This window comes from Ascaphus truei, chromosome 1, assembly GCF_040206685.1.
Source record: "Ascaphus truei isolate aAscTru1 chromosome 1, aAscTru1.hap1, whole genome shotgun sequence".
Taxonomy (NCBI): Eukaryota; Metazoa; Chordata; class Amphibia; order Anura; family Ascaphidae; genus Ascaphus; species Ascaphus truei.
The window spans coordinates 390,025,192-390,049,772 of NC_134483.1; the positions used below are offsets into that span (position 1 = coordinate 390,025,192).

The 24,581-nt window shown below is 43.1% G+C and overlaps 1 protein-coding gene across 8 annotated transcripts in view; it reads left to right on the forward strand.

Moving 5' to 3' along the window:
* LOC142501655 (putative ATP-dependent RNA helicase DDX60) overlaps positions 1-24,581 on the forward strand; it is a 362,879-nt gene that overhangs the window by 326,557 nt on the left and 11,741 nt on the right. For all 8 annotated transcript variants that reach the window (XM_075611796.1, XM_075611815.1, XM_075611833.1 and 5 more), the window contains 4 exons: positions 1,892-2,033; positions 12,355-12,476; positions 15,151-15,298; positions 16,078-16,220. In XM_075611796.1, coding sequence (XP_075467911.1) covers positions 1,892-2,033; positions 12,355-12,476; positions 15,151-15,298; positions 16,078-16,220 — 555 coding nt within the window. The remainder of the gene's footprint in view (positions 1-1,891; positions 2,034-12,354; positions 12,477-15,150; positions 15,299-16,077; positions 16,221-24,581) is intronic.

Sequence of the window (24,581 nt, forward strand, 5' to 3'; positions counted from 1 at the left end):
CAATAAGTTCCTCTCCAAACCACTATACAACTGTACACCCCACAGATTGGTGTAAGGCGGCTGGTGGTGGATGCTACAGTATGCTCAAATTACGGAGAAATTATCCCTGTGTAGTATTTGTGAAACTAACATCGATGATGTTTCCATCATAGTAGCCAATGGCCAAAACCTAGTAACATACCCACAACCACCACAAGTCCACCAACCCCAGTGTCTACTATAAGCCCCTCCAAAATCACCACCACCAGTAGTACCACCTGAGACTTGATGGCCAACATATACCAACATGATCAACATATGCATGTGGGGATGAGAAATTGGGGTGGGACTAGTCTAGCCCAGGTAAAACAACTGATACTGGAAGACCACATGTTGTCAGGGACTGGTAATGACAGAGCGTAGATAAGCTCAGATGATGACCAGTGCTATCATGCAACATTTACTAGTGTGAACCACCACCAACACCAGTTTGTAAGTGTCCACCCCTTGGTGGTAGTAGCGTAGTATGATGATATGATGAGGATGTTGGAGGAGGGCAACCCTGTGTGTCCCTCTCCCACATTTGCCGATGTCTCTCATACACTGTGGGATAACACCTCAACATGTGTTTTCCAGTAGGGTGTATCAACCACAATGAATGTTTTACAGAATAGGCACTCTATTCTAAATAATGAGAGAGCCTTAAGTGTCTCCCACTCTAATGTCCTGGCCCTGCCTCTGTTCTCAGCCCAAGTCCATGCTTGGATGATGCTAGTTGTGGTCATGGGGAATGGGCATACAGCACTGATTCAGGAGGAGAACAAGTGCTTGTCTAAGTGACCCTGGACATATGGCTTCCCCTCGTTTCGATGGTGGTGGCTCTTCTAATATGGTGGTGGGATGGTAGTGCTGGTGATGATTACTCTGTGGCTTGTTTAAAGGAAGTGAAAGTGGTGTTTCCTGGTCTCCATACATTATGCTGATGCACCGGTGCTTGTGCTAAGGTGGATCCCTTCTTTCCCCTACATATGCTTCAATGGACCTTTCCCAGACCATGCAAAGTTAGCTGGGGTGGCAGAGCAAAATATCTGTACACCCAAGATGATGGAGCCCTCTTCTTATGGCAGTGATGATTTTTGTCTAAAGGGCTGGTAGTCAATTTGCTAGGAATCAAATTTGAAAATTGTGAATGCATTTTGATAAGGTTTGCAAATCTCTTGTACTAAGAGACACACAAAGAGTGTGTATATATGTATGTATATATATATATATATATATATATATATATATATATATATATATATATACAGTATATATATATATATATATACAGAGGCGGCACACTTTATTCTTACTTGGCTAGTGCCACAAGCTGGGAGATTTCCCGGCTTGCTCGTTTTTTTCCCTCGGCGTGCCGTGCGTCATCGATGCGCGGTCACGCTTCATCGGGAGCGTGCGCGCATGGAGCGCGTGCCCAGGGCTCCCCAAGGGAGCCCTGGGTTCCTCTAATGTGGGGGATGGCGGTGGGGGGCTCCGGGGGACCCGGTGGACCCGGAGAGGGGAGGGGTGTGCCTCGATCGGAGGACCGATCTTCCGAGGCTCCGGCGCGCGCACGGGAAACCTCGGCGCGCGCCCGGTATCTGTTGCGGCCGAGACCGGGCAAATGTTAGAATAAACTCGGCCGCGACAGTATATACACACACACACACACACACACACACACACACACCCTGCTCACTTCATCTCTATGCACGGTTTTAAACAGTTTTAACCCATGCCTGTCTCTTTACTACAGTACTACTGATATCCAGCCACAAAAGAAAATTAGCCATTTATGTGAGAACTATTGTTTATTCCAATGAATTAGAATTTGTTCTCCATATGATTTCATGAAACCCATCTGCTTTTTTAGGGATATTTGGATCAAGAGTGCAACCCAATGGGATTTACTGGACTGGCATCCCACTTACATTACCATGAACCATCCAATTTTGTCTTTGTTAGTTTTCTTGAAAAGGGTCTGTTTCACCAGTTGTGCCAGACAGACAGTACAGGTACATTGTAATTGTTTTGTATCGAATTTGAAATAGATGTGATATTTTTCTTTACCATTAACAGTATAATGCTACATAAATATGACCTAAAAAAAAAAGACCAAAATAAAGGCAATTCTTCCAAGGGTTAAAATTGCAGCATACAGAACTTAAATCTAGAGCAAAATCAAGGATACAAATTGTTCTCATAACCAGCTTATTTTAGCACTATTTTATTCTTTGTCTGTGCCCTTTTTTTTGCCAGTATTGTTTGAATACAGAGTACTTTGCTTCAATGTATCAATATTTGTACACATAAAAAAATGTAAATGCTTTCTTTGCGGAAAATACTATAAGTGTATCAAAGGAAACAGCAAATAACAAATTTATATCATGTTACTACAGTACTGTACCTACAGACGATCCAAATAAGAAATGGGTCGGAAACAAACTCCAGGTTAAATTCAAATGTTTGTCTTGTAGTAAAACTAGAGTACAATATTAGCAACTCGATCTTTAAAAGAGAATATATTTAATGAGAGTTACGTAGCCATTAAATAGAGCTGGAAATGGGCCTATATACAAAGAGTCACAAATTGAATATTGGCATAAAGTTGATGCACAAAAACAACAACTAATAATGCGCGTTTCTGCACCTTTGTACTAACCTAATTTTTCACAATGTGCTCCTTGGGCATCAAAAATACTTTTTTTGTCCAATCGTAACAGGGATTTATCCCTGTTTAAGAAAAACAGCCTCTACATCCAGCAGGGAACTGGTTAATTTTAGCCAGGCAATTAACCATACTCCAGATGGCTAATTAGAACTCTTAAAAAGCTTCCTGGGAGGAAAATGCAGGAGATTTTCCTTAGCACACAATGGTGCTGACAGAGGAAAGACCAGACTGATATACCTGGGAGCGGCTGGACTGCAAAGCTTGCAGCTGGATAAGACTTTCTTATATATTGCTCCCTGAGAAATATAGTATATGTTTTTGGGACTGGGAACTAGTCTATCCAGCCAGCCACAGATTACTGTCTAGTTATTCTCCAAAAAGTAAACCTACTCCATTTATGTTTTGTGCTGCACATTGTTTAAAGGAACAGGCTCAATAAAGCCATGTGTTAATTTCACCCTAAACAGTCCATTAACATACCTCTGCACACATCTCTTACACCAATATATTAGTGCAAAGAAATAGGATTTGCATGATGCACAGTTGTGAATGCTATGTACAGATTTCATTATACACATCAATAAAATCTAATATTGTCACATCATGCTGTTCCAAAATATATTCAACTAATATTTTATATTAATACAAGTAAAACATTTAAAATACAAATTCTGTTTTAATTTAAATTGTATAATTCCTGTATGCAACATGTCATACGCAAGATATCACGGAACAACCTTCATACATACAGTCAAAAATTGGTAGCCCGAACACGTATAGAAAAGTAATACACAAGAACCCAAAACAGAATAAAACCAAAAGAAAATATATTAGCTCATAGAACAGTACTGAATGTACAATGATACAGAATGAGATAACAAATAAAAGGCATATCAACCCTACAATAAAATGTGAAGACACACTCAGAGATACAGTACACTGAACATACTTCAGGAGATACTTATCTGTGAGCTCCCGCACGGATGTGAGAAAAAAATAGTGGGATAGTGGGAACACTATATACACAGAGTTCGACAATCATATACATTTACACGCCCGGGGCGAGAGGATTTAACCCCCGGGCGAGTAAATATTGGCCCAAGCAGCACACGTGTTTTTTTTTTTTAATTTTCTCTGCTCGCGATGAAAAAAACAAAAAACTCCCCCTACCTTACAGCTGATTGGCGCGCACTCCCAGGCTTTGTGGGCGCGCAGCCAGGCTCTATATGAGCCAGCCCCCAACGAGCGGCCATTCTTTTCCCCTGGAGGACACAGTAAGTATTATCTGTGCCTTCCCCCACCTCCCTCCCATCCCCGGCGCTCCTGCTGCCCGCAGTTATGGAGATGGTAGGGGGGATGCCCCCTCATGTCCCTGCTTCCCCCCCGCTTCCCCCCGGTCCCATGTCAGAGAGCACGGCGGGTGATGGGAGCGGGGAAGCCCCCTCATGTCCGTGCTTCCCCTCCCCCCCGCTTCCCCCCGGACCCTTGTCAGAGAGCACGGCGGGTGATGGGAGCGGGGATGCCCCCTCATGTCCCTGCTTCCCCCTGCCCCCCCGCTTCCCCCCGGTCCCACGTCAGAGAGCGCGGCGGGTGATGGGAGCGGGGATGCCCCCTCATGTCCCTGCTTCCCCCCCCGCTACCCCCGGTCCCGCGTCAGAGAGCGCGGTCGGAGATGGGAGCGGGGATGTCCCCTCAGGTCCCCGCGGAGCAGGAGATTTTAGCGTGGTGGTGCTGGTCGTGGCCTTTACAAAAGGTGTGTAGAGAGAGAGTGAGTGTGTGTGTGCATGGGAGAATGTGTGTGTGTGTGTGTGTGTATATGGGAGAGAGCGTGTGTGTGTATATATCGCTGTGTGTGTGTGTATATATGGGTGTGTGTGTGTGTGTGTGTGTGTGTGTATGTGTATGTGTATGTGTGTGTATATATGGGAATGTATGTGTGTGTGTGTGTGTGTGTGTGTGTGTGTCTGTGTATATATGGGAGTGTGTGTGTGTGTATATGTGTGTGTGTGTGTGTGTGTGTGTGTGTGTGTGTGTGTGTGTGTGTGTGTGTGTGTGTGTGTGTGTGTGTGTGTGTGTGTGTGTGTGTGTGTGTGTGTGTGTGTGTGTGTTTGTGTGTATATATATATGGGAATATGGGAGTATGTGTGTGACACCAGAGGAACCCCCCCCCCAATCCGTCACCCACCCCTGCCCCGGTCAGTCAGTCACCCCTGCCCCGGTCAGTCAGTCACCCCTGTCCCGGTCAGTCAGTCACCCCTGCCCCGGTCAGTCAGTCACCCCTGCCCCGGTCAGTCAGTCACTCCTGCCCCGGTCAGTCAGTCACTCCTGTCCCGGTCAGTCAGTCACCCCTGCCCCGGTCAGTCAGTCACCCCTGCCCTGGTCAGTCAGTCACCCCGTCTCCCCTCTCTCTGGTCTCCCCTCTCTCTGGTCTCCCCTCTCTCTGGTCTCCCCTCTCTCTGGTCCCCCCTCTGTCTCTTTTTCTCTCTTCCCCCCACTGTCTCTTTTTCTCTCTTCCCCCCTCTCTTCCCCCTCTGTCCCTTTTTCTCACTTGAGATAACAAATAAAAGGGATATCAACCCTACAATACAATGTGAAGACACACTCAGAGATACAGTACACTGAACATATTTCAGGAGATACTTATCCGTGAGCTCCCGCACGGATGTGAGAAAAAAATAGTGGGATAGTGGGAACACTATATACACAGAGTTCGACAATCATATACATTTACACGCCCGGGGCGAGAGGATTTAACCCCTCTGTCTCTTTTTCTCTCTTGGAGAGAGAGGATTTAACCCCTCCCCCCCCCTCTGTCTCTTTTTCTCTCTTGCCCCCCTCTCTTCCCCCCTCTGTCTCTTTTTCTCTCTTGCCCCCCTCTCTTCCCCCTCTGTCTCTTTTTCTCTCTTGCCCCCCTCTCTTCTCCCCTCTGTCTCTTTTTCTCTCTTGCCCCCCTCTCTTCCCCCCTCTGTCTCTTTTTCTCTCTTGCCCCCCTCTCTTCCCCCCTCTGTCTCTTTTTCTCTCTTGCCCCCCTCTCTTCCCCCTCTGTGTCTTTTTCTCTCTTGCCCCCCTCTCTTCCCCCCTCTGTCTCTTTTTCTCTCTTGCCCCCCTCTCTTCCCCCCTCTGTCTCTTTTTCTCTCTTGCCCCCTCTGTCTCTTTTTCTCTCTTGCCCCCTCTGTCTCTTTTTCTCTCTTGCCCCCCTCTGTCTCTTTTTCTCTCTTGCCCCCTCTGTCTCTTTTTCTCTCTTGCCCCCCTCTATCTCTTTTTCACTCTTGCCCCCCTCTCTTCCCCCCTCTGTCTCTTTTTATCTCTTGCCCCCTCTGTCTCTTTTTCTCTCTTGCCCCCTCTGTCTCTTTTTCTCTCTTGCCCCCCTCTGTCTCTTTTTCTCTCTTGCCCCCCTCTGTTTCTTTTTCTCTCTTGCCCCCCTCTGTCTCTTTTTCTCTCTTGCCCCCCTCTGTCTCTTTTTCTCACTTGCCCCCCTCTGTCTCTTTTTCTCTCTTGCCCCCCTCTGTCTCTTTTTCTCTCTTGCCCCCTCTCTTCCCCCTCTGTCTCTTTTTCTCTCTTGCCCCTCTCTCTTCCCCCCTCTGTCTCTTTTTCTCTCTTGCCCCCCTCTCTTCCCTCCTCTGTCTATTTTTCTCTCTTGCCCCCCTCTCTTCCCCCCTCTGTCTCTTTTTCTCTCTTGCCCCCTCTCTTCCCCCTCTGTCTCTTTTTCTCTCTTGCCCCCCTCTCTTCCCCCCTCTGTCTCTTTTTCTCTCTTGCCCCCCTCTCTTCCCCCTCTGTCTCTTTTTCTCTCTTGCCCCCCTCTCTTCCCCCCTCTGTCTCTTTTTCTCTCTTGCCCCCCTCTCTTCCCCCCTCTCTGTATCTGGATATCTTATTTACCCTATATATCTTAACTGTCCTATACTACACCAAAATAACTTATACTGCTTTCTTCCAGATCTGACTCAAGCTTCACACGGAAGACATCGGAATCCCCCCTAACCCAGAAGACAGGTAGGGAACACCTCCCCTCCAACTTATAACATTGCGGGAATGAGGTACCTGGACATTGAGGGACTGCGGATCAGGTAAGATCCCAGGCGGGATTGCTGCTTTAGATATTGTGAAGCGGGGACGTTCAGACACTGGTTAAGGGTGTAGACGGACGTTCACAGAGGTACACAATTTGGAGACGTTTATAATGTGAAATTATAATAAGGCTTTATTGTGCCTTTTCCTTTTCATCAGGAAATCCATCCAAACACAGGGGGGGGAAACAAAGCTTCTATTCACTTGGGAGTATTTCTAGTGAAACACTATGCAATAATTCACATCTCCCTTAGTCAAGCATTTCTCGCAGCCCAAAACATATAGCATGAAATAAGCAGATATAAGCAGTCTCTTAAGAATAAAAGTCTTATCTGTTTCTTGGAGGGAAAATCTTCTCACTTCCTGGTTCAGCTTCAGGTGTAGTAGTTTTCCCTGTGTCTTGAAATCAGCTCTGCTGGGCAGAGCTCAAGACTGGTCAGCTCCAGAGATCTGGGTTTCTTTTGGTTAGTTTCTCCTGGGACTCAAGAACCTCTGCTCTGTCTCTGCAAAGGTCAGCTCTCAGTCAAAGCTAAGGAGAGTCACTTCCTGTCTGAACAGACAGGTTTTTGTAAACAATCTAATCAGGCAGGTGGTATTTAGTAATTAACTACCACACTGCTAGATTAAAGGCACATTACTGAACAGGGATAAGTCCCCTGTTACATACCTCCCCTGTTTGTGGGAAGCTCGGGCTTACCACGGCCAAAGCCCATCCTTCCACTCTCATTCTAGATATCTCTGTGACTTGAATGAGAGTGGATGGAGGAAGAGAACCCTCTGTCCCGCTGGGATTGGAGCCCTTTCTCCAGTTTATTTTTGTCTCCTCCCGAAGATGCTTGAGATCAGCACTCCTCAGTCGCTCGAGGAGGACTTTTTCCACGTAAAGTCTTTTTATCGCGTGCGCGGTCTTGAGATTTCTGTTGCATCGGGCACTCCTCTTTTTGTAGACAAAGTGTATGGCAACAGTTGTAGAGCAGTTAGGACTAGCCCTTAGAGTTTTCAGCTCTTGAAGTGATCTTTCTGCAGCTTCTCCACACCACGGAGTCACCAGTTCAGCTTCTTCAGCTAAGGATTCTTCTGGCTTTGATTCTGCACTCCTACCTCTGTTTGTTGCCTGTTGGGCAGCTGTAGGTTTGGCTAGTGCTTTCTGTGGTGGCTCAAACTTCGTACTTTTGTTTTGAAGTTGCGTGGAGTCCCCAACTCTCACTGTACCCTTGTCCTTACAGGCATTAGTTACTGTGGGATACTGGTGCTTGGGCAGAGCCAATACCTTTTTCCGTATTGGAGAAATCTGTATCAGAGTCTCCTTCATATTCTGGAGCTCTGTAATTTTTGTCGTCAAGGTTGCCGCTGCATCTGTTTTTTCCTTGGTGTACTGACTCAAGGGAATGGAACAGTCTCTCTGCTTCAGTTTCTGAGCCATCTCACGCTCCCTCTCATACAGAGTCACCTGGTATCGAAGCTCCGCTTCCAACGATGCTCTGAAAACATGCAGCGTGGCCTTTAGCTCCTCATACTGCTCTGTGGGGACGTACTGGGTATTCAGACGTTCCTGCAGCGCTTGTACCTCTTTAGCAGCCTGCAGTTTTTCTTCCTGTAGCGTTTGCGGCTTCTCAGCATACTGGAGGAGTGTACGCAGACCTTGCAGTTGGTTCTGCAGTCGGTGCTCTGCATCAAATTTTTCCTTGACTTCTTCTGTTAGCTGAAAATTTTCTTCTTTCAGTTTTAAGTTTTCTCTTTTTAATCTTGAATTTTCTCCTTTTTCAGTCTCTGTATTCTTCAGGGCCTCTTTGCAGTCCTCCTTCCATTTACGCACATCTGATTTGAGAATGACAATCTCCTGGCGTGAGACTTCCTTCTCTAGGTTGAGGGTCTGAAGCTCCTTCTGAGAGACTTTGAGATCTGTTTCAAGATTACCAATAGTTTCTTTAGCAATGTCCAGCTCCTCAGTAAGACTGTGTAGTCCCTTTCTGGAAACTTCCAGGTCTTTGCGGCAGCTGTTGGTCTCATGATGTGAGGCATCAAGTGCTCTGCGGAGTGTCTGAACCTCTTTCTGAGATAGGTCTACGTCTGTCCGGACACTGTTGACCTCCTGTTGTGAGGCATTCAGCTCTATACGAAGAGTGTGAACCTCTTGCTGGAAGACTGTCATCTGCTTCAGTGCCTCCTCATACTTCCGCTTTAGCGTAGCCACCATTTTATCAGATTGGCTCTGCTTTTCATCCATGGCGGAAATAGTAGCCTTTGCAGTATCTAGCTCAGTCTTGAGATCGTCCAATTCTGTCCTGGCTAAAGAGTAAATTGTGAGCACATCTTTTTGTAGCCTCACGTTATTTTTCTGTAGCTCAGCATTATTTTTTCTCTCTCTTCCTAATTCTTCACAGAGCAGATCACAGTCATGCCTGGCAATTTTCAGGGCGTCTTCAGGGCTGGTCAAGGGATCGTCACTCACTGGTTCTGGCTCTGCTTCCCTGGGATGACTGGTTGAGGGTTCCTCACTGTTGGCACCGGACAGACACTTCTTTGGGGTACACGACTTCTGCCTTGGGCCCTCTGGATATTCGGTTAACCGTGGGACGAATTCTCCATTTTCTCTAGGCTGCAGGGCAACTCGGTCCCCCTTTTCCTCCACAGGATCTGCGGACGTGTCTGTTCCTTCCATGGTAAGTGAAGAACTGCTTTTCTTTTTCTTTTTCCGCCTTTTTGATTTGGATGACACCGTCCCTTCAGGGATATTGGGGTCTCCATCTTCATTTGAAATTTTAGCAGCTTCATTATATACGCCAGGCTTTTCTTGCAGTTGCTTTAGCTGACAGAAATATTGGGTCATCTGCTGCTCCCACTCTGTCTCCTGTTGATCATATTCGCCATCAGAGGGAGCGGTCTTTTCTGTTCGTGCCGAGTTCAGGCACCCCACAATTCTTGGGGTGTTTTGTGGGTGTGACTCGGTTCGGGTTCCCCGTAGGAGATGTCTTCCTCTTTATTGGACTGGAAGGGCCACTCTTCCGTGGGGTAGAGTTCATTACAGGAACGCTGCATCTTGTCCTCCATTTTTAGGCTATCAGGTGTAATTTTCTTCCTGACCTCAGGAGGTGCTATTGCAGCTGTTGCCACTGTATTTGCAAAAAACCCCAATTGTGGTAGTCCTACAGATGGGCATATTTTGCTTGTAGAGGTCGTAGCTCTCACAGGCATCTCTGTAGACTTTTCTTTCTTGGGTAAATTTTACAATATCAGCAGTACTGTGCATGCATTTTCTCTCATCAGGTATACACGTTGTGCAGTTGCTAGGTTAAAAAAATCTATTTGCTTTACACCATTTTCTTGCAGGGTGCAATCTCCCCGCTTCAGCAACAGAATTTGGTTTTCTGCCTGAGTTCAGTAATTTTCAGTCTCATCTTTGGGTATTATGGCATTCACACTTCACACTTTGGGTGTCTGTTTTTGCTCCCAAGATATATATAGGCAGACTTTTTTACTTGTAGAAAAAAAACATTCTTTGCAGTATACTATTTCTTTCATTCCCGGCAGGGTGACTCAACATTCAGCAATTGGTTTTGAAAAACCTTTTACACAGTTCAGAAATCACTTTTTCCCCTATAGGGCAATTTTACACTCAGCATTTGTTTGCTAAAAATTCCCCTGCTTCAGCACAGTCTTGTATCAATTTTCACACTTTTCTGCATATACTCCATTCACAGCTGGTAGTCCTATGCGGTGTGGCAACCTTTATTTGCAAAATCCGTACCACTCGTGGGTCACCATCTGTATTCACTGCTTCAGCGAAACTTTTGAAAACAACAAACACCTATCCCTTTTTAAGGACTGACTCACTTCTTGAACCCTGACTATGGCTGAAAGGCAAAACCCCTATTTCAATGACCATATTACACTTTGTGATAGGCAAATTAAGGTTTAGCTACTTCAGCAGTCTCTTCTGGGTTTTTATAAGTTTCAGTGCAGTGTGGTTTCAATGGTGTGTATCCCTTTAATTCCAATCTCTGGTGCATGAGGTTTTTTTTTCTCAGACTGTTTGTAGGCAAAAAGCATTAAAAAAAATTTCACATAAAAATCTCCGGTCCTTTTTAACTACAAAGACACCTCTTGTCCCACCTCGGACACCATATGTAGACGGACGTTCACAGAGGTACACAATTTGGAGACGTTTATAATGTGAAATTATAATAAGGCTTTAATGTGCCTTTTCCTTTTCATCAGGAAATCCATCCAAACACAGGGGGGGGGGGGAACAAAGCTTCTATTCACTTGGGAGTATTTCTAGTGAAACACTATGCAATAATTCACATCTCCCTTAGTCAAGCATTTCTCGCAGCCCAAAACATATAGCATGAAATAAGCAGATATAAGCAGTCTCTTAAGAATAAAAGTCTTATCTGTTTCTTGGAGGGAAAATCTTCTCACTTCCTGGTTCAGCTTCAGGTGTAGTAGTTTTCCCTGTGTCTTGAAATCAGCTCTGCTGGGCAGAGCTCAAGACTGGTCAGCTCCAGAGATCTGGGTTTCTTTTGGTCAGTCTCTCCTGGGACTCAAGAACCTCTGCTCTGTCTCTCCAAAGGTCAGCTCTCAGTCAGAGCTAAGGAGAGTCACTTCCTGTCTGAACAGACAGGTTTTTGTAAACAATCTAATCAGGCAGGTGGTATTTAGTAATTAACTACCACACTGCTAGATTAAAGGCACATTACTGAACAGGGATAAGTCCCCTGTTACAAAGGGGTTCAGGAAACTAGTCATTCACCTGTGGCTTTTATTTCTAGATCTGACATTTACACACTTACACACACACACACACACACACACACGTAACAAGGACTAATTGTAGTATAATGTAATAAATACATTTGTCAAAAACGAATGTTGTTCTGACTAGGAATTTATTAAAAGTATTTTATTTTATATATTTTATTTTAAAGCGGGGTTGGGGGCAGGACTAGGTGGCGAGTAGATTTTTTGGTTGGGCGAGTAGATTTTTGGGGGATTTGTCGAACACTGTATATATATATATATATATATATATATATATAGTAGCTGGCAAACAAGAGCGATACACAAAAGGAGAGGCAAAAAAAAGGGGGGAGACACTGAAATACAAGGACACGACCAGGGGGAAGAAAAAGAGGAGAAAAAATAAAAAATGGAACATTTTGCTTTCCACTTTTTTATTTTATTTCTAGTGGTGTCCTGTATTAATTCTCTACTGGCCTCTGCCAATAGTAACATTTCCAAAATAAAGAAATATTTAACATTTTTCCGAGACTTGTACAGATATTTTAATTTGTTTTACCTTTTGTTCATATTAGTTCTTATCAGAAATGTGATTCCTATCCGTGGAGTTTTGTGTTCCTCCATATTTTCAATTTACAGTACTGTATTTCGCGATGTAAGCAATAAGTAGTAATTAGGTCATTATTACATTTGGGATAGAATTGGGGAAGTTTATTTTTATTCTTTAAATCTATTTCTCCCAAAATGTTCATGCTGCTTTTATAATTGTTTTAATGCATCTGTGAAGGCAAACTCTACAGTATCATGAAGCTTTAATATAATTTTGCCTCTAATGATTGTACTGTATATATTTTTTACAGACTCCAAACGGTTTCCTGACTCTGTTATGACAAAACTAGTTCTAGTTTTGGCAAACCTGTTTGGAAGAAGATATCTTCCACCATCTATGTTAAAATTTAAGGGCACATTTTGTCAATCAAAGGTAAATAGCTCCAAGGACGAAGGGGCTTTCAAACAAACAAATGTTTTTTCTGGCTAGTTTCTCTCTCTGTCTTTCTCTCACCTCCCAATATTTCAGGCACCAGAGGAAGCTTAATACTGCCTTTAGATGAGATATGAATTAACATCAGGTTATTTGACGCTAACTCAAGATAGTGCTAAATTAACCTAATGTTAACCCAATGCTAATGAGTTAAACAATGGTCGTTATTTTTGCATATAATTGGGATTTGAATTAAACTCAGGGAAAAATTAAGTATGTTACTATTTTAAGTAAGAAACAAAGAAGTCCAGAGCAACATCCAATGTGACCAAAATACACAGTGAAATACCTATATATCTCTTGTAAAAGGGTCATTTAGTTAACCCTATGGCCAAAGCGTCTAAGCCTGCGAGCCACAGTTAATGTTAGGACCTGCGATATTATGATCATGCCTTGAAAGTGGCTCGCAGGCTTATACGCTTTGGGCAAAGGGTTAACTAAATTACCCATTTTCAAGAGTTTTATATAGGTATTTCACTGTGTATTTTTGTCACATTGGATGTTGCTCTGGACTTCTTTGTTTCTTGTTTTATACAATTAGCCACGCCCAGTAGCACTCCTTTTGAAACTTATATACATATATATTTTGTGGTAATTTTGGGGGGTTTCTGAGAGCTTGCTAGGTATCTGTGTGTTTGTAACTATTTTAAGTAACCTGAAGGTATTTGCACTGATTTGACAGTTTAGTATATCTGAGTCTATGTGGCCTATTCACTAAACTTTGATAAGTGCATTAAAGCAGGTTAAGTGCCCTTTTAGAGCGATATTGCATGTATACCTATTCACAAAGCTTCGATAACATGGCAATATTGCACTAAAACGGCTTTTTAACGAGCTTCAGATGCAGCCACCAAATTCAACATTTCTTGAGGTGAAAACTGCAACATGCCTCAATATCTCGTGAGGTGGACCGCAACCAGAGTAATGGTCCATCTGATTAACACAGCGGAGGTCCCTGCTGTGTGAATCCTACCAGGTTCTACCTGTCTGTAAGAGACGCGCCTTAAGAGAAAGACTGAATCAGTCACTCTACCTGCGCGTCTCTAATAGGCGATTGCGGGAGGTTTATCTAATTTTAATTTTACAGTATTGAAGCAGGGGGTCTCCGAAGCTGAAACGCATTGATTTCAGGTCCCGGGACCCCCTACTTCCCAAGTTATAGGCCCTATTACGAGGGCTGATATGCAAATTGTAGTATAAAATCTAACATTCGTTTCTCGCAACCCAAAGGGTGTTGAGATCGGAATCGTGATTTGCATATCAAGGCATTTCTTTTATTTTTTCTGCATAGGATAATAGCCCATTTGCCCATTAAAAATAAAACATTACCCAGCCAACATAAAGTAAATTAAAAGTGTACTTACCCCTGCCAGGATGAAAGCCAGCCTCGTCTTCCTCCGCGGGCAGCAACATTAAAATAAAAAAACGAACTTCTGGCCTCTAACCCCTTAATTACCTTAGCGGTTAGTAACTGCTGTAATAATTAAGGAGTTAATCCCCTTCCCCTGCAACCAACCCAGAGGCCTAACCACCCTCCCCAGGGCAACTACCCCCAACGCCTCTACCCATTGATTGTCACAATGGTAAACCATGCCCACAATATGGGCATGGATTACCACAATGGCAATGAATGGACAACCTAAAAAAAGAAAGCCACAAAATAAAACACATGAAATTTAAATAAAATAAGCATTGGATAATAAACCAATTGATTGTGACTGTGGTAAATCATGCCCACAATATGGGCATGGATAGCCAAAATGACAATGAATGGAAAACCTAAAAAAAAAAAAAAAAATACATGTCTACCAACAGCTCTCACAGGCGATCCGAGCTGAGCTGAACCGCATTAATTTCAGCCTTGGAGAGTCCTGCTTCTCGAGTTACAGGCCCCATTATTGGGTGTCGGGATTTCCCTGCATTGTTTAACTCTCCCGCGTCACGTGACCTGGACATTTAAACGCACAGGAGATGCCCACACCCAATACCGGGGCCTGTAACTCGGGAAGCGAGAGGTCCCAGAGGCTGAAATTAATGCAGCTCAGCTCAGGAGACCCCATGATTCAACACTCTTATTAAAATTAACAATAAAACTGTGCGATCGCCTGTAAGAGCTGTGCACAGAGATGTTGCTCACTCTGTGCAGCTCTCCCAGGCTGCAGTTTAAGCAAGCACAAGTAGTGCTACAAGTATTGGGGGAATTGTTTTTACAGAACTGTAACACAATTGTGTTTTTTCTTAGTGAATACCGTTTTGACACACATTTTTTATAGTGCAGTAAGAAAATGCAAACCCACTAGGCAATGCACTGAACTTATCGAAGTTTAGTGAATAGGCCCCTATGTGAGTTGAGTAAATGTGCAAATGGCTAAATATATGTGCTTCAGTGAGTGTGTGTGGGTGTATGTAATTGCGTACAGTAAGTGTGCGTGTGATTAAGCACAAGTTTCCCAGCTTCAAATCTGGCAAAAATAATTAAAAAGAAATGTACCGTTCACATAAATGCAACTCAAATCTTCTCCAATAAAGGCAGGGCAGCATCACTGAATAATAAATAATGGCTTGTGTTTTGACCTAAATATCTATATATATTTTTTTTACTTTAATGGAACAGGTTTTCCTTGACAACCTTCCACATAATTTTGCTATTGCCCTTGAAGACCACAACAAGAAAACAGCAATAATGTTTGGACACTGTCTTCTTACAGTTTCCAAGTTGGCAAATATGGAACAAGAATACCAACTTCCACTGTCACACATCAGTAAGTAAGATAGATACAATGGTATTATAGATAACATATTTTTATAATAATAAGAAATAGGCCGTTATTATATAAATAAATAAGTGTATGGATGTAATGAAACCATTTTTTTCATTTTTTTCAACAATGTCCTTATTTACTCAATGTAGCTGACAAAGCTCGAAGTTGGTGGAAAATCTAAAGAAAAGAAAACCATCTTGGATGATAACATGGACGTGGGATATGTGTTTCATAATGAGGACATATCCAAACTCAAACAATTGTCATCCCATGTACAAATGGTCCTTTCATTTCTTCTTTTAGAATTGAAACAAAATGTGAAATCTCTATAAAACCAAAGCAATGTGATTATTTTGCTTCTGAAATACACCGTGTGTGTCTCTCCTCCACCATGTGGACATCCTGTACTTCCGGGTTCCCTGGAGTTGCACCGTGCTGAATGACGTCCCCACAGGGATGGAGGGGGATCACACACAGCTGCCCAATGTGCTTTGGGAACCTCAGTTCCATTCCACAAGGATTTTTCTATATCCTGATGTCCCCCTACTGGGGGAGTTTTTGTGAATTCAGCCACCAATATTAACCATTTTGTGTAATCTCTGTCCATATGCTTCATTGCACCCATTATATGTAGACAATTTAAATAAATACGTAAATAAGTGTATATTACCTTTCTGTGTTTGTGTATTTAAATTGATGGTGTTTTATAAATTATTTGAATGCTATTCTGTTTTCTTAATATTTCGGTGATTTATTTGTGATACAATGTTTCTGATCAGACTTCTCAGGTAAAGAATGTAAGGATTCGGAATTGGTCAATCATCTGATGAACTGCACTGAAGGAAGAACTGCTATCTCCCCTTTCGCATGCCTGTCTGGAAATACAGATCACAAGTTACTTAAGGGGGCAAATGTTAATAGTGTAAGTATCTAGATACTGGATTTGAGGAATATTTTGAATATTTCATTAATGTCCTTAAATGCAAACAGTTCAGTTGCTGAAGCTAAAACAAAACTACTTTGTGTTAATCACATAATTGCTATTTGCAGGTTTAGTAAACATTATACTTAAAGCCAGCTACTTATACTGTATTTTGGAGGATGTCTGTCCTATCTGCCCCTGGGAGCCGGTAAGGCTTTTATTTTGGAGCCGTTTTTTTTCCCATTTACACCTTGACCCATGATTGCTAGGCCCCAATAGAAATTATGCCCAACCTCCCATCACTATCTTCCCCACAGTTCCCAGGCTCTAAAAGAGGCAGAAAGAAGGTGACTTTTACAAATATGTGAATTTACATTTCCTCTTAGCCCCTCTTCTTTGATATCTGGTCACCTCTAGGCCGCAATTTGCTACTGCAGATAACTGCTTCCTTCCAAACTTAATGGAGTCTGATTTTATTGCTTCTCAACAAACCAGGCACTAAACTCTGTGGGGCCTATTCTATAAACTCCGATAACTAACTCAGAGGATTTTGAGCACTTCCCGAACAATTTTGCAAGTTTGCTATTCAGAAAGCTCTGATGACCTGCCACACTTGTTCAGAAAGTGCATCTTCCCGAGCGGTAGCGCTCCTGCTCAAATACACCGAGCGGGAGCTGACTAAGAGCTCCAACTCTCATTTTTTCTAAAATCAATGAGCTCTGAACTAGCGAGCTCCTCGTACATTTCATCTCGCCAACCCAAGGGGGTGTAGGAAATGTTAGTAGGACTTAGAATTTTTTTTTTACATTTTTATTGCATTGGATTTAACCTGGGAGTCTACGGCGCTGATATGCACTAACAGCAGCTACGGAGACCCCCGGCTTCAATCCAATGCAATAAAAATACCTTTACAGGCAGCTTCATTACCTTGGCGGCTAGCTTCTAAGATAATGAAGGGGTTAAACACCAGCACCCTGTTTATTGGGGGTAGCGGAGGTGGGTGAAGGTGGTATTTGGCCCATGGTGGGTGTTTATGCCTACCGCTAAGGTAATAAAGGGCTTAAACCCTTCTGCTACCCACCCAGTAGGCATAAACAGCCACCACAGGCCAAATACCACCTTCACCCACCCCGCTACTCCCAATAAACATTAAAACCCAATACCAGCTAATACACCCACTGATTGCCAGTGTGGTTACCTATGCCCTCAATTGGAGCAAAGATAACCCCAATAGCAATGAATGGGTACCCCCTCTACCCCCAACACCCCCCCACCCCCAACACATACAGTACAGTAATGGCAAAATTACTATTATCCACATCTGGATAATAGCTAATTTGCCCATTAAAATTAAAACATTATCCAGCCAGCATAAATTAAATTAAAGTTGCACTTACCCCTACCAGGATGAAGGCCATCCTCGTCTTCCTCCCCATCCTCCATGCAAGCAACATAATTAAAAACAAATTAGTGGCCACTAAACCCTTAATCATCTTAGCGGTTAGTAACTGCTATAGTAATTAAGGGGTTAAGCCGCCTTCCCCGTTACCCACCCGGGACACCAAACCACCCTCCCCGGGGCAACTACCCCCACCCTCAACAAATTGATTGGCATAGTGGCACACATGAGCATATAATATAGCCATGATTTGCCACTTTGGCAGTCCTAAAAAAATAAAAAAACAAGCACCAAAAATACACAACAATAAAAAAAACAAGCACCAAAAATACATAACAATAACATTTTTAAAAAGCACCAAAAAATGCATTGCATGTCACTGTATTTATCTATAGCCGAAAGGGGCATAGATAAATGCATTCACAGTCAATAGGCAATCTAAAAAAAAAATACAAAAATCTACAAAATACAATCAATGTTTTTCTTACTTTTGACGTCTTCACCCTTCTATTCCGAGTCCAGGAGCAACAGTAGGAACATCTTGACACTTGCCGCAATGCTCCTCAATAGCTGGTAAGTTCTTACATAGTAGATGAGGCTGAAAAAAGACATGCATCCATCAAGTTCAACCTACAGTATGCTAAATTAAGATGACAGATACATTATCCTATATCCGTACTTACATTATATTAATCCAGAAGAAGGCAAACAAAAACCCTAGTGACATATCATCCAATGATATCTCATAAGGGGAAAAATAAAGTCCTTCCCGACTCCAAGAATTGGCAATCGGATTACTTCCTGGATCAACATCCTTCCCATGTTTACTTATATGGTATATTAAAACCAGAGACATAACATAAAACACAGACAAAGCTCAGTTTTTAGCACATCTAGTGAGACTCATACACGGTACAGTGCCTAAATATATATGGATAAATATCTAATAAGTAAATGGTCTTTTAGTTTGACATTTTTGGCCAAAATTGTTGTAAGCCCCTGAGCCAACGCCAAGGCAGACCACATATCAGGGGTCCCTAACGCTAATATAAATTCTTAATAACCTGTTTAATAACAGGAAGAATGATTTATAGTAAATCTGTCAATATTTTTATTAGCGTAAGTCGCTTGTTTATTCTTACTTCCCAAATGCATAACCTTACATTTATCTGTATTAAACCTCATCTGCCATTTACCTGCCAATGTTTCCAGTACCGATCCCTGAGGTACTCAAATCACAACTTTAGCCAACCTGAAAAAGTTCCATTTATGACAACACTCTGTTGTCTATCCTTCTACCACTTTTCAATCCAGGTGCATATATTTTTACTGAGACCAATTTACTTTATTTTGTGCACCAACCTCTTGTGAGGAACCGTATTAAAAGCCTTTGCAAAATCTAAGTAGACCACATCAACTGCATTACCGTGGTTTGAATTCCTACTTACCTCCTCAAAGAAACAAATAAGGTTAGTTTGGCATGATCTGTCCTTCATAAATCGATGCTGACTATTACTAATAATTGTGTTTTCCATTAGGTTTTCCTGAGTATTGTCCCATATTAAACCTTCAAGTAGCTTCCCCATTATGGAGTCAGGCTTACAGGTCTGTAATTCCCCGGTTGTGATCTAGCTCCCTTTTTAAATATAGGCACCATATCTGCTTCATGCCTGTGGAAATGGAGTCCTTGAATATTTAATGTAATGGTTTGGCTATAACTGAACTCCTTAAGAACTCTTGGATGTATGCCATCAGGCCATGTGCCTTATTTACTTTAATTTTATCAAGCCGCCTACTATATGAATTTCTTCCTCAGTTAATATAGAGTTTGTGGCTTCCTCCTCTGGCACTACTATTGAAATTGATTCTTCCCTGGTAAACACAGAGGCAAATAATTTGTTTAATACCTCAGCTTTTTCCTTATCTCCAATAATCTGCATCCCTATCTCACACTGAAAGGGTCCTATATTTTATTTTCTAATTTTCTTGTTATTAAGGTACTTAAAGAACTTTTTAGGGTTGATCTTTCTTTCTATTGCAATCTTTTTTTCATTATCCATTTTTGCTAATTTGATTGCCCTTTTGAAATTTTTGTTACATTCCTTATAGTTCTGATATGATGCCTCTGTCCCTTCTGACTTAAAGAATCTAAATGTCTGCCTCTTCTTTTCCATTTCCTCCCCTACCTGTTTATTTAGCCACATTAGTTTTGACTTATTTCTTTTATACTTATTACCCAAGGGTATACTGTAGTGCCGACGAGTATTCTAAAACAAACCTGGGGCAATCACCAACAAGACCCAGGTACATGCCAGGAACCCCTGCTGTGTTAATCTGATGGGCCAGTAGCCTCTGCAGAAATGTCACTGGAATGTACCCAGCATGTACCCAGCATGTAAACTGGCTAGTTTAAGGCAAGTTTTAGAATACTCGTTGGCTCGTCTGTACGATGTTTTTTTCCCCAACACAGCGTGGATCGGGCACAGCCTTCGGCCACCAAGATGACGCGGGTACACGCGGCCTAGTAACCACAGGCAATGACCGAGATTGGCTGATCGAGGGTCCCGCTGCAGAGAGGGGCTTACATGGAGGAGTTATTGGCCTCAATGCATGGGAAATTACATCACTCATTACAGCTTGATCTAAAAGCGGTGGTCGCGAACCTCAAGGAAGAGATCAGCGGCCTTTCCCAAAGAACAACGGAGCTCAAGGCGAAGCTGGATGAGGCGCTACAGCAGCAGACAGCAGCGGATAAAGAGATCATCCATCTGGGTGAGGAAATCAATTATCTAAAGGATGGGCTGGGGGATCAGGAGAACCGGGACTGGAGACAAAATGTAAGAATTTGTAATGTCCCAGAGGCGGTTCTCCCTGATGCCCTCCGGCTGTATCTTCTAAAGCTCTTCACAACAATATGTGAGGACATAGAAGAAGAAAACCTAGAGATAGATTATGCACATCGTGCACTGGGTCCTTATTCAGATGACCCTAAGCACAGAAGAGACGTGCTCGTCCGGCTCCACAGCTACAAGTCCAAAGTAAAAATCATTGGAGCCTGCAGGGAGAGTTCATCCATTTTGAAGACGAACCTCTACAGGTCTTCAACGACTTGTCCAAGGTAACGGTAAACCGACGATGTGAGTTTATGCCCTTGACTCTACTGCTCCGAGAAAACAGGGTGAAATATAGATGGGGGTTCCCGTTTAGGCTCACAGTAAACAGGAATGAGAAATATTTTACGATCCGTAACCAGTTTGTCCGCGTGCTAGGCCTGACTCCCCCACACATTGAGAATTGTGAACCACCATGACGACAAAGACCGGATCACAGAGGTGGTCCTACAAGAGCTTCAGAGAGACTTGACGGACAAAGCACACAGAGAGACTAAAACTCCAGCTGATAACCTATGTCACGATTTTCGTGTGGTCACTGTACTATGCCGACCACTGGAGTACATCTGGCCCTGCTCTGGAGGGTGGAAGCTGTGGGGTTTTGCCTCTACATACCTGGCTCTCTTGATGGAGGATCGCCGCGTTATAAGAACCCTCGGAAGCTGGTGTCCTGTGGCTGCTCCTGAAGAGAAGGATCAATACGGTGACCGGGAGGAAAAAGAGATAAGAAGTTTTCTCACCGTTTTTCTGTCTGTGCAGGGGTTGGGGTTATTGGGGGTGGGGGGGTTTGGTTGGGATATGTGGTCCCCGCGGGTCCAGCAACATCTCGAGGATGATCGATCAGAGGAGACATCCCCGACTTGACCTACCAGTAACATCGGACAAATAGGGCGGTTAAAATGAACGGTTAGTAGAGCTGTTATGGGTACGGGGTGAAACAATCAATTGTAGATATTGTTCTCCGGCTGGAGAGTCCCACGATTACGCCCAAACATCAGAGCCACCACTAATGATCACTAGTTGTTGTTGTTGATTAGATAATACTTTATTCTGTTGCATAGTTATATATAGACATGCCCCCCCTTTTTTTCCCCTCTATCCCCTTTTCCCCACTCTCTTCTCCCCCCCCCCACCCTTTTTTTCCCGCTTCCCATCCAGTTCTCCCTCCCCTCCCCACCCCCCTCCTTTTCCCGGATAATTTGTCTGTAATGGACATATTCCGTTCCTATATACAACTTGACTAAGGATGTGCGTGGGCTATACCGGTCTGGCTCTTATATGTGAGGTCTTCTCGTGATAAACCTCCAATATTGTTTTACAAATTATATATATGGGAGCGGGCTGCTCTAAATCAGAGGACCAAAAGCCTTGTCTTTCTAAGGAGAGAGATAGGAAGTTTAACACCTATAAACATTAAACCAAGTTCCAGCTCTTGGCGTATGATAATTATGTTGGTTAAGTTAAAGCTGAAATTATTTGAATGTTTAATCTATTGTTATGTTTTAAGAAAATGATGTTTAACTGTTGGAAAATTTACAAAATGTTGCTCATTCCTTCCCTCTGAGGCTCCCCCTGATCTCCATTCCCCCCTCCCCTCTTTCCCCCTCCTCCTTCCCTTCTTCCCCCCCCTCTCCCCTTCCCTTCTTCCCCCCCTCTCCCCTTCCCTTCTTCCCCCACTCTCCCCTTACCTTCTTCCCCCCACTTTTTTCCCCCCTTCCCCTCCACTCCTCTCCTTCCCCCTCTCCCTCCTCCCTCCCCTCCCCTTTTCCCCCCCTTCTCCCCTCCCCTCTTCCCCCCGCCCCCTCCCACGCCCCTCCTCCTTTACCCACCCTGAATTTTAAGTGTTTAGTTTACACTGAAGTAGTAATGTTTTGAACGTGTATTTCTATGCAATGTTTACGAACGTCCCAGGAAAATCGCCCCCCGTCCCTTCCCCCCATTTTCCCCTCCCTCCTGGGTCCTTCCCTCCCCGTCCCTCCTCTCCACCCTTCCCCCCTTCTCCCCTTCCCTCCCCTCTCCCATCCCGTCCCTTCCCTCCCCCGCCCTCCCCCTTCCCTCCCCCACCCCATCCCTTTCCACTCCTCCCCTCTGCCCCCCTCCCATGGACTACTTTTGAAAGATCCTTACGGATGCTTTCCCATTGGCATTTTATTTCTCATTCAGCAGTAAGAAACGAGGGGTGGCGATTTTGTTCCGACAGGGAACTACTTTCAATGTAGAAAAAACGGTCACTGATCCAGAGGGTAGATTTCTTGTGATCTATGGTTCGGTCTCCGGTTTGGCAGTTGCTTTGGTCAATCTGTACTCGCCAAATGAGAATCAGATAGATTTTCTGAATTCGGTATTGGAAACAATTGAACCAAATTTCTTGTCCTCTATGATTATAGGCGGGTACTTGAATATGGTGGCAAATCCTGAGGTGGGTAGGTCATCCAATCTGGGCCAGACCTACACGTTGCACTCTTAGAAGATGGGGACACAATTTAGGGATATACTTATGGCTTTTTGGTTAGTGGATGTCTGGAGGACTCAACATCAGGGCCAGAGGGATTACACGTTTTTCTCCCCTCCCTACCAAACTTATTCATGAATAGACTATTTTTTAATAACTAAAAATCTCCTACAGGCTTCGTTAAAAATGAATATTGGACCCATCACTTGGTCAGATCACGCACCAATTGACTTGACCTTAACCCTCCCATTTATAAAACCCAGTTAATTCCATTGGAGATTAAATGATTCACTGCTACATCATGCCGAAATAGAGGACGAAATTCAACGAGCCCTTAAAGAATATTTTACTATAAATAAAGGCTCAGTCTCATCCCCAAGGGTTTATGTGAAGCCCATAAGGCTGCGATCAGAGGTAATTTTATATCTATAGCATCGCACAGAAAAAAGGCTAAATTGAAAACCTACAAAGAATTAACTGATAAAATTGTGAAGTTAGAACAATCTCATAAGGCTAATCCGTCAAAAAAAACTATATAAAGCCCTAACCTCTAACATACAGTATTAGAACTAAGGCAGATACAGCTGGAAGATGGAAGATGTGGAAAAGGCACTGAAATTGTCCAGCCAGCGATTTTTTGATAAGGGCAATAAAGGGCGGATAAACTTTTAGCCAACAAACTAAGAGGAGTGCGGATGAGATCACAAATAACGGCTATTAAGAATAGGAATGGTGGTATAATTTATAAGGATAAAAAAATTGCACAAGTATTTACTACCTTTTATACAAATGTATATCATTTGAACCCTCATAAAGGTATAACACAGGCCTCACACTCAGAGGCAATCACAAACTATATAGACAATTGTAATCTATCAAAATTGTCTGATAAAGAATCTAAAATACTGAATGCAAAGATTACCCAAAATGAAATAAAGGAGGCGGTCAAAACGTTAAAGATATCTAAAGCCCCAGGCTCTGATGGTTTCACCAATATCTACTATAAGAGATTCTTACCTATACTCTCTCCTTACTTGTTGGATATGTTTAACTTTTTTATAGATGGAAATCCAATTCAATCTACTATGTCGGTAGCTAACCTTGCCATAATACATAAAGAAGGAAGAGCTCCTATGCAATGTGGTAGCTACCGACCGATCTCCTTATTGAACAATGATTTGAAATTATACAGTAAAATTTTGGCGAACAGATTGAACCCTATTTTGCCTTGATTGATACATATTGATCAAGTTGGGTTTGTGTCCCGGAGGCAAGCATCGGATAATACCCGGAAAATTATAAATATAGTTGATCATGTCCATATTACCGGAACCAAGGAACTTTTGTTAAGTTTATACGCAGAGAAGGCGTTTGATCGAATAGATTGGGTTTTTCTAGATAAAACACTGCAGAAATGTGGATTTAAAGACTCTTTTTTTAGAGGGAGTCCGAGTACTTTATCAAAACCCGACTGCTATGGTCAAATTACCAGGGAATAATTTGGATCCAATTAGAATTAAAAATGGTACGAGACAAGGATGCCCATTGTCCCTACTCCTTTTTGCTTTGACGTTTGAAACTCTACCAGCTAAAATTAGAGAAGATATAAATATACAAGG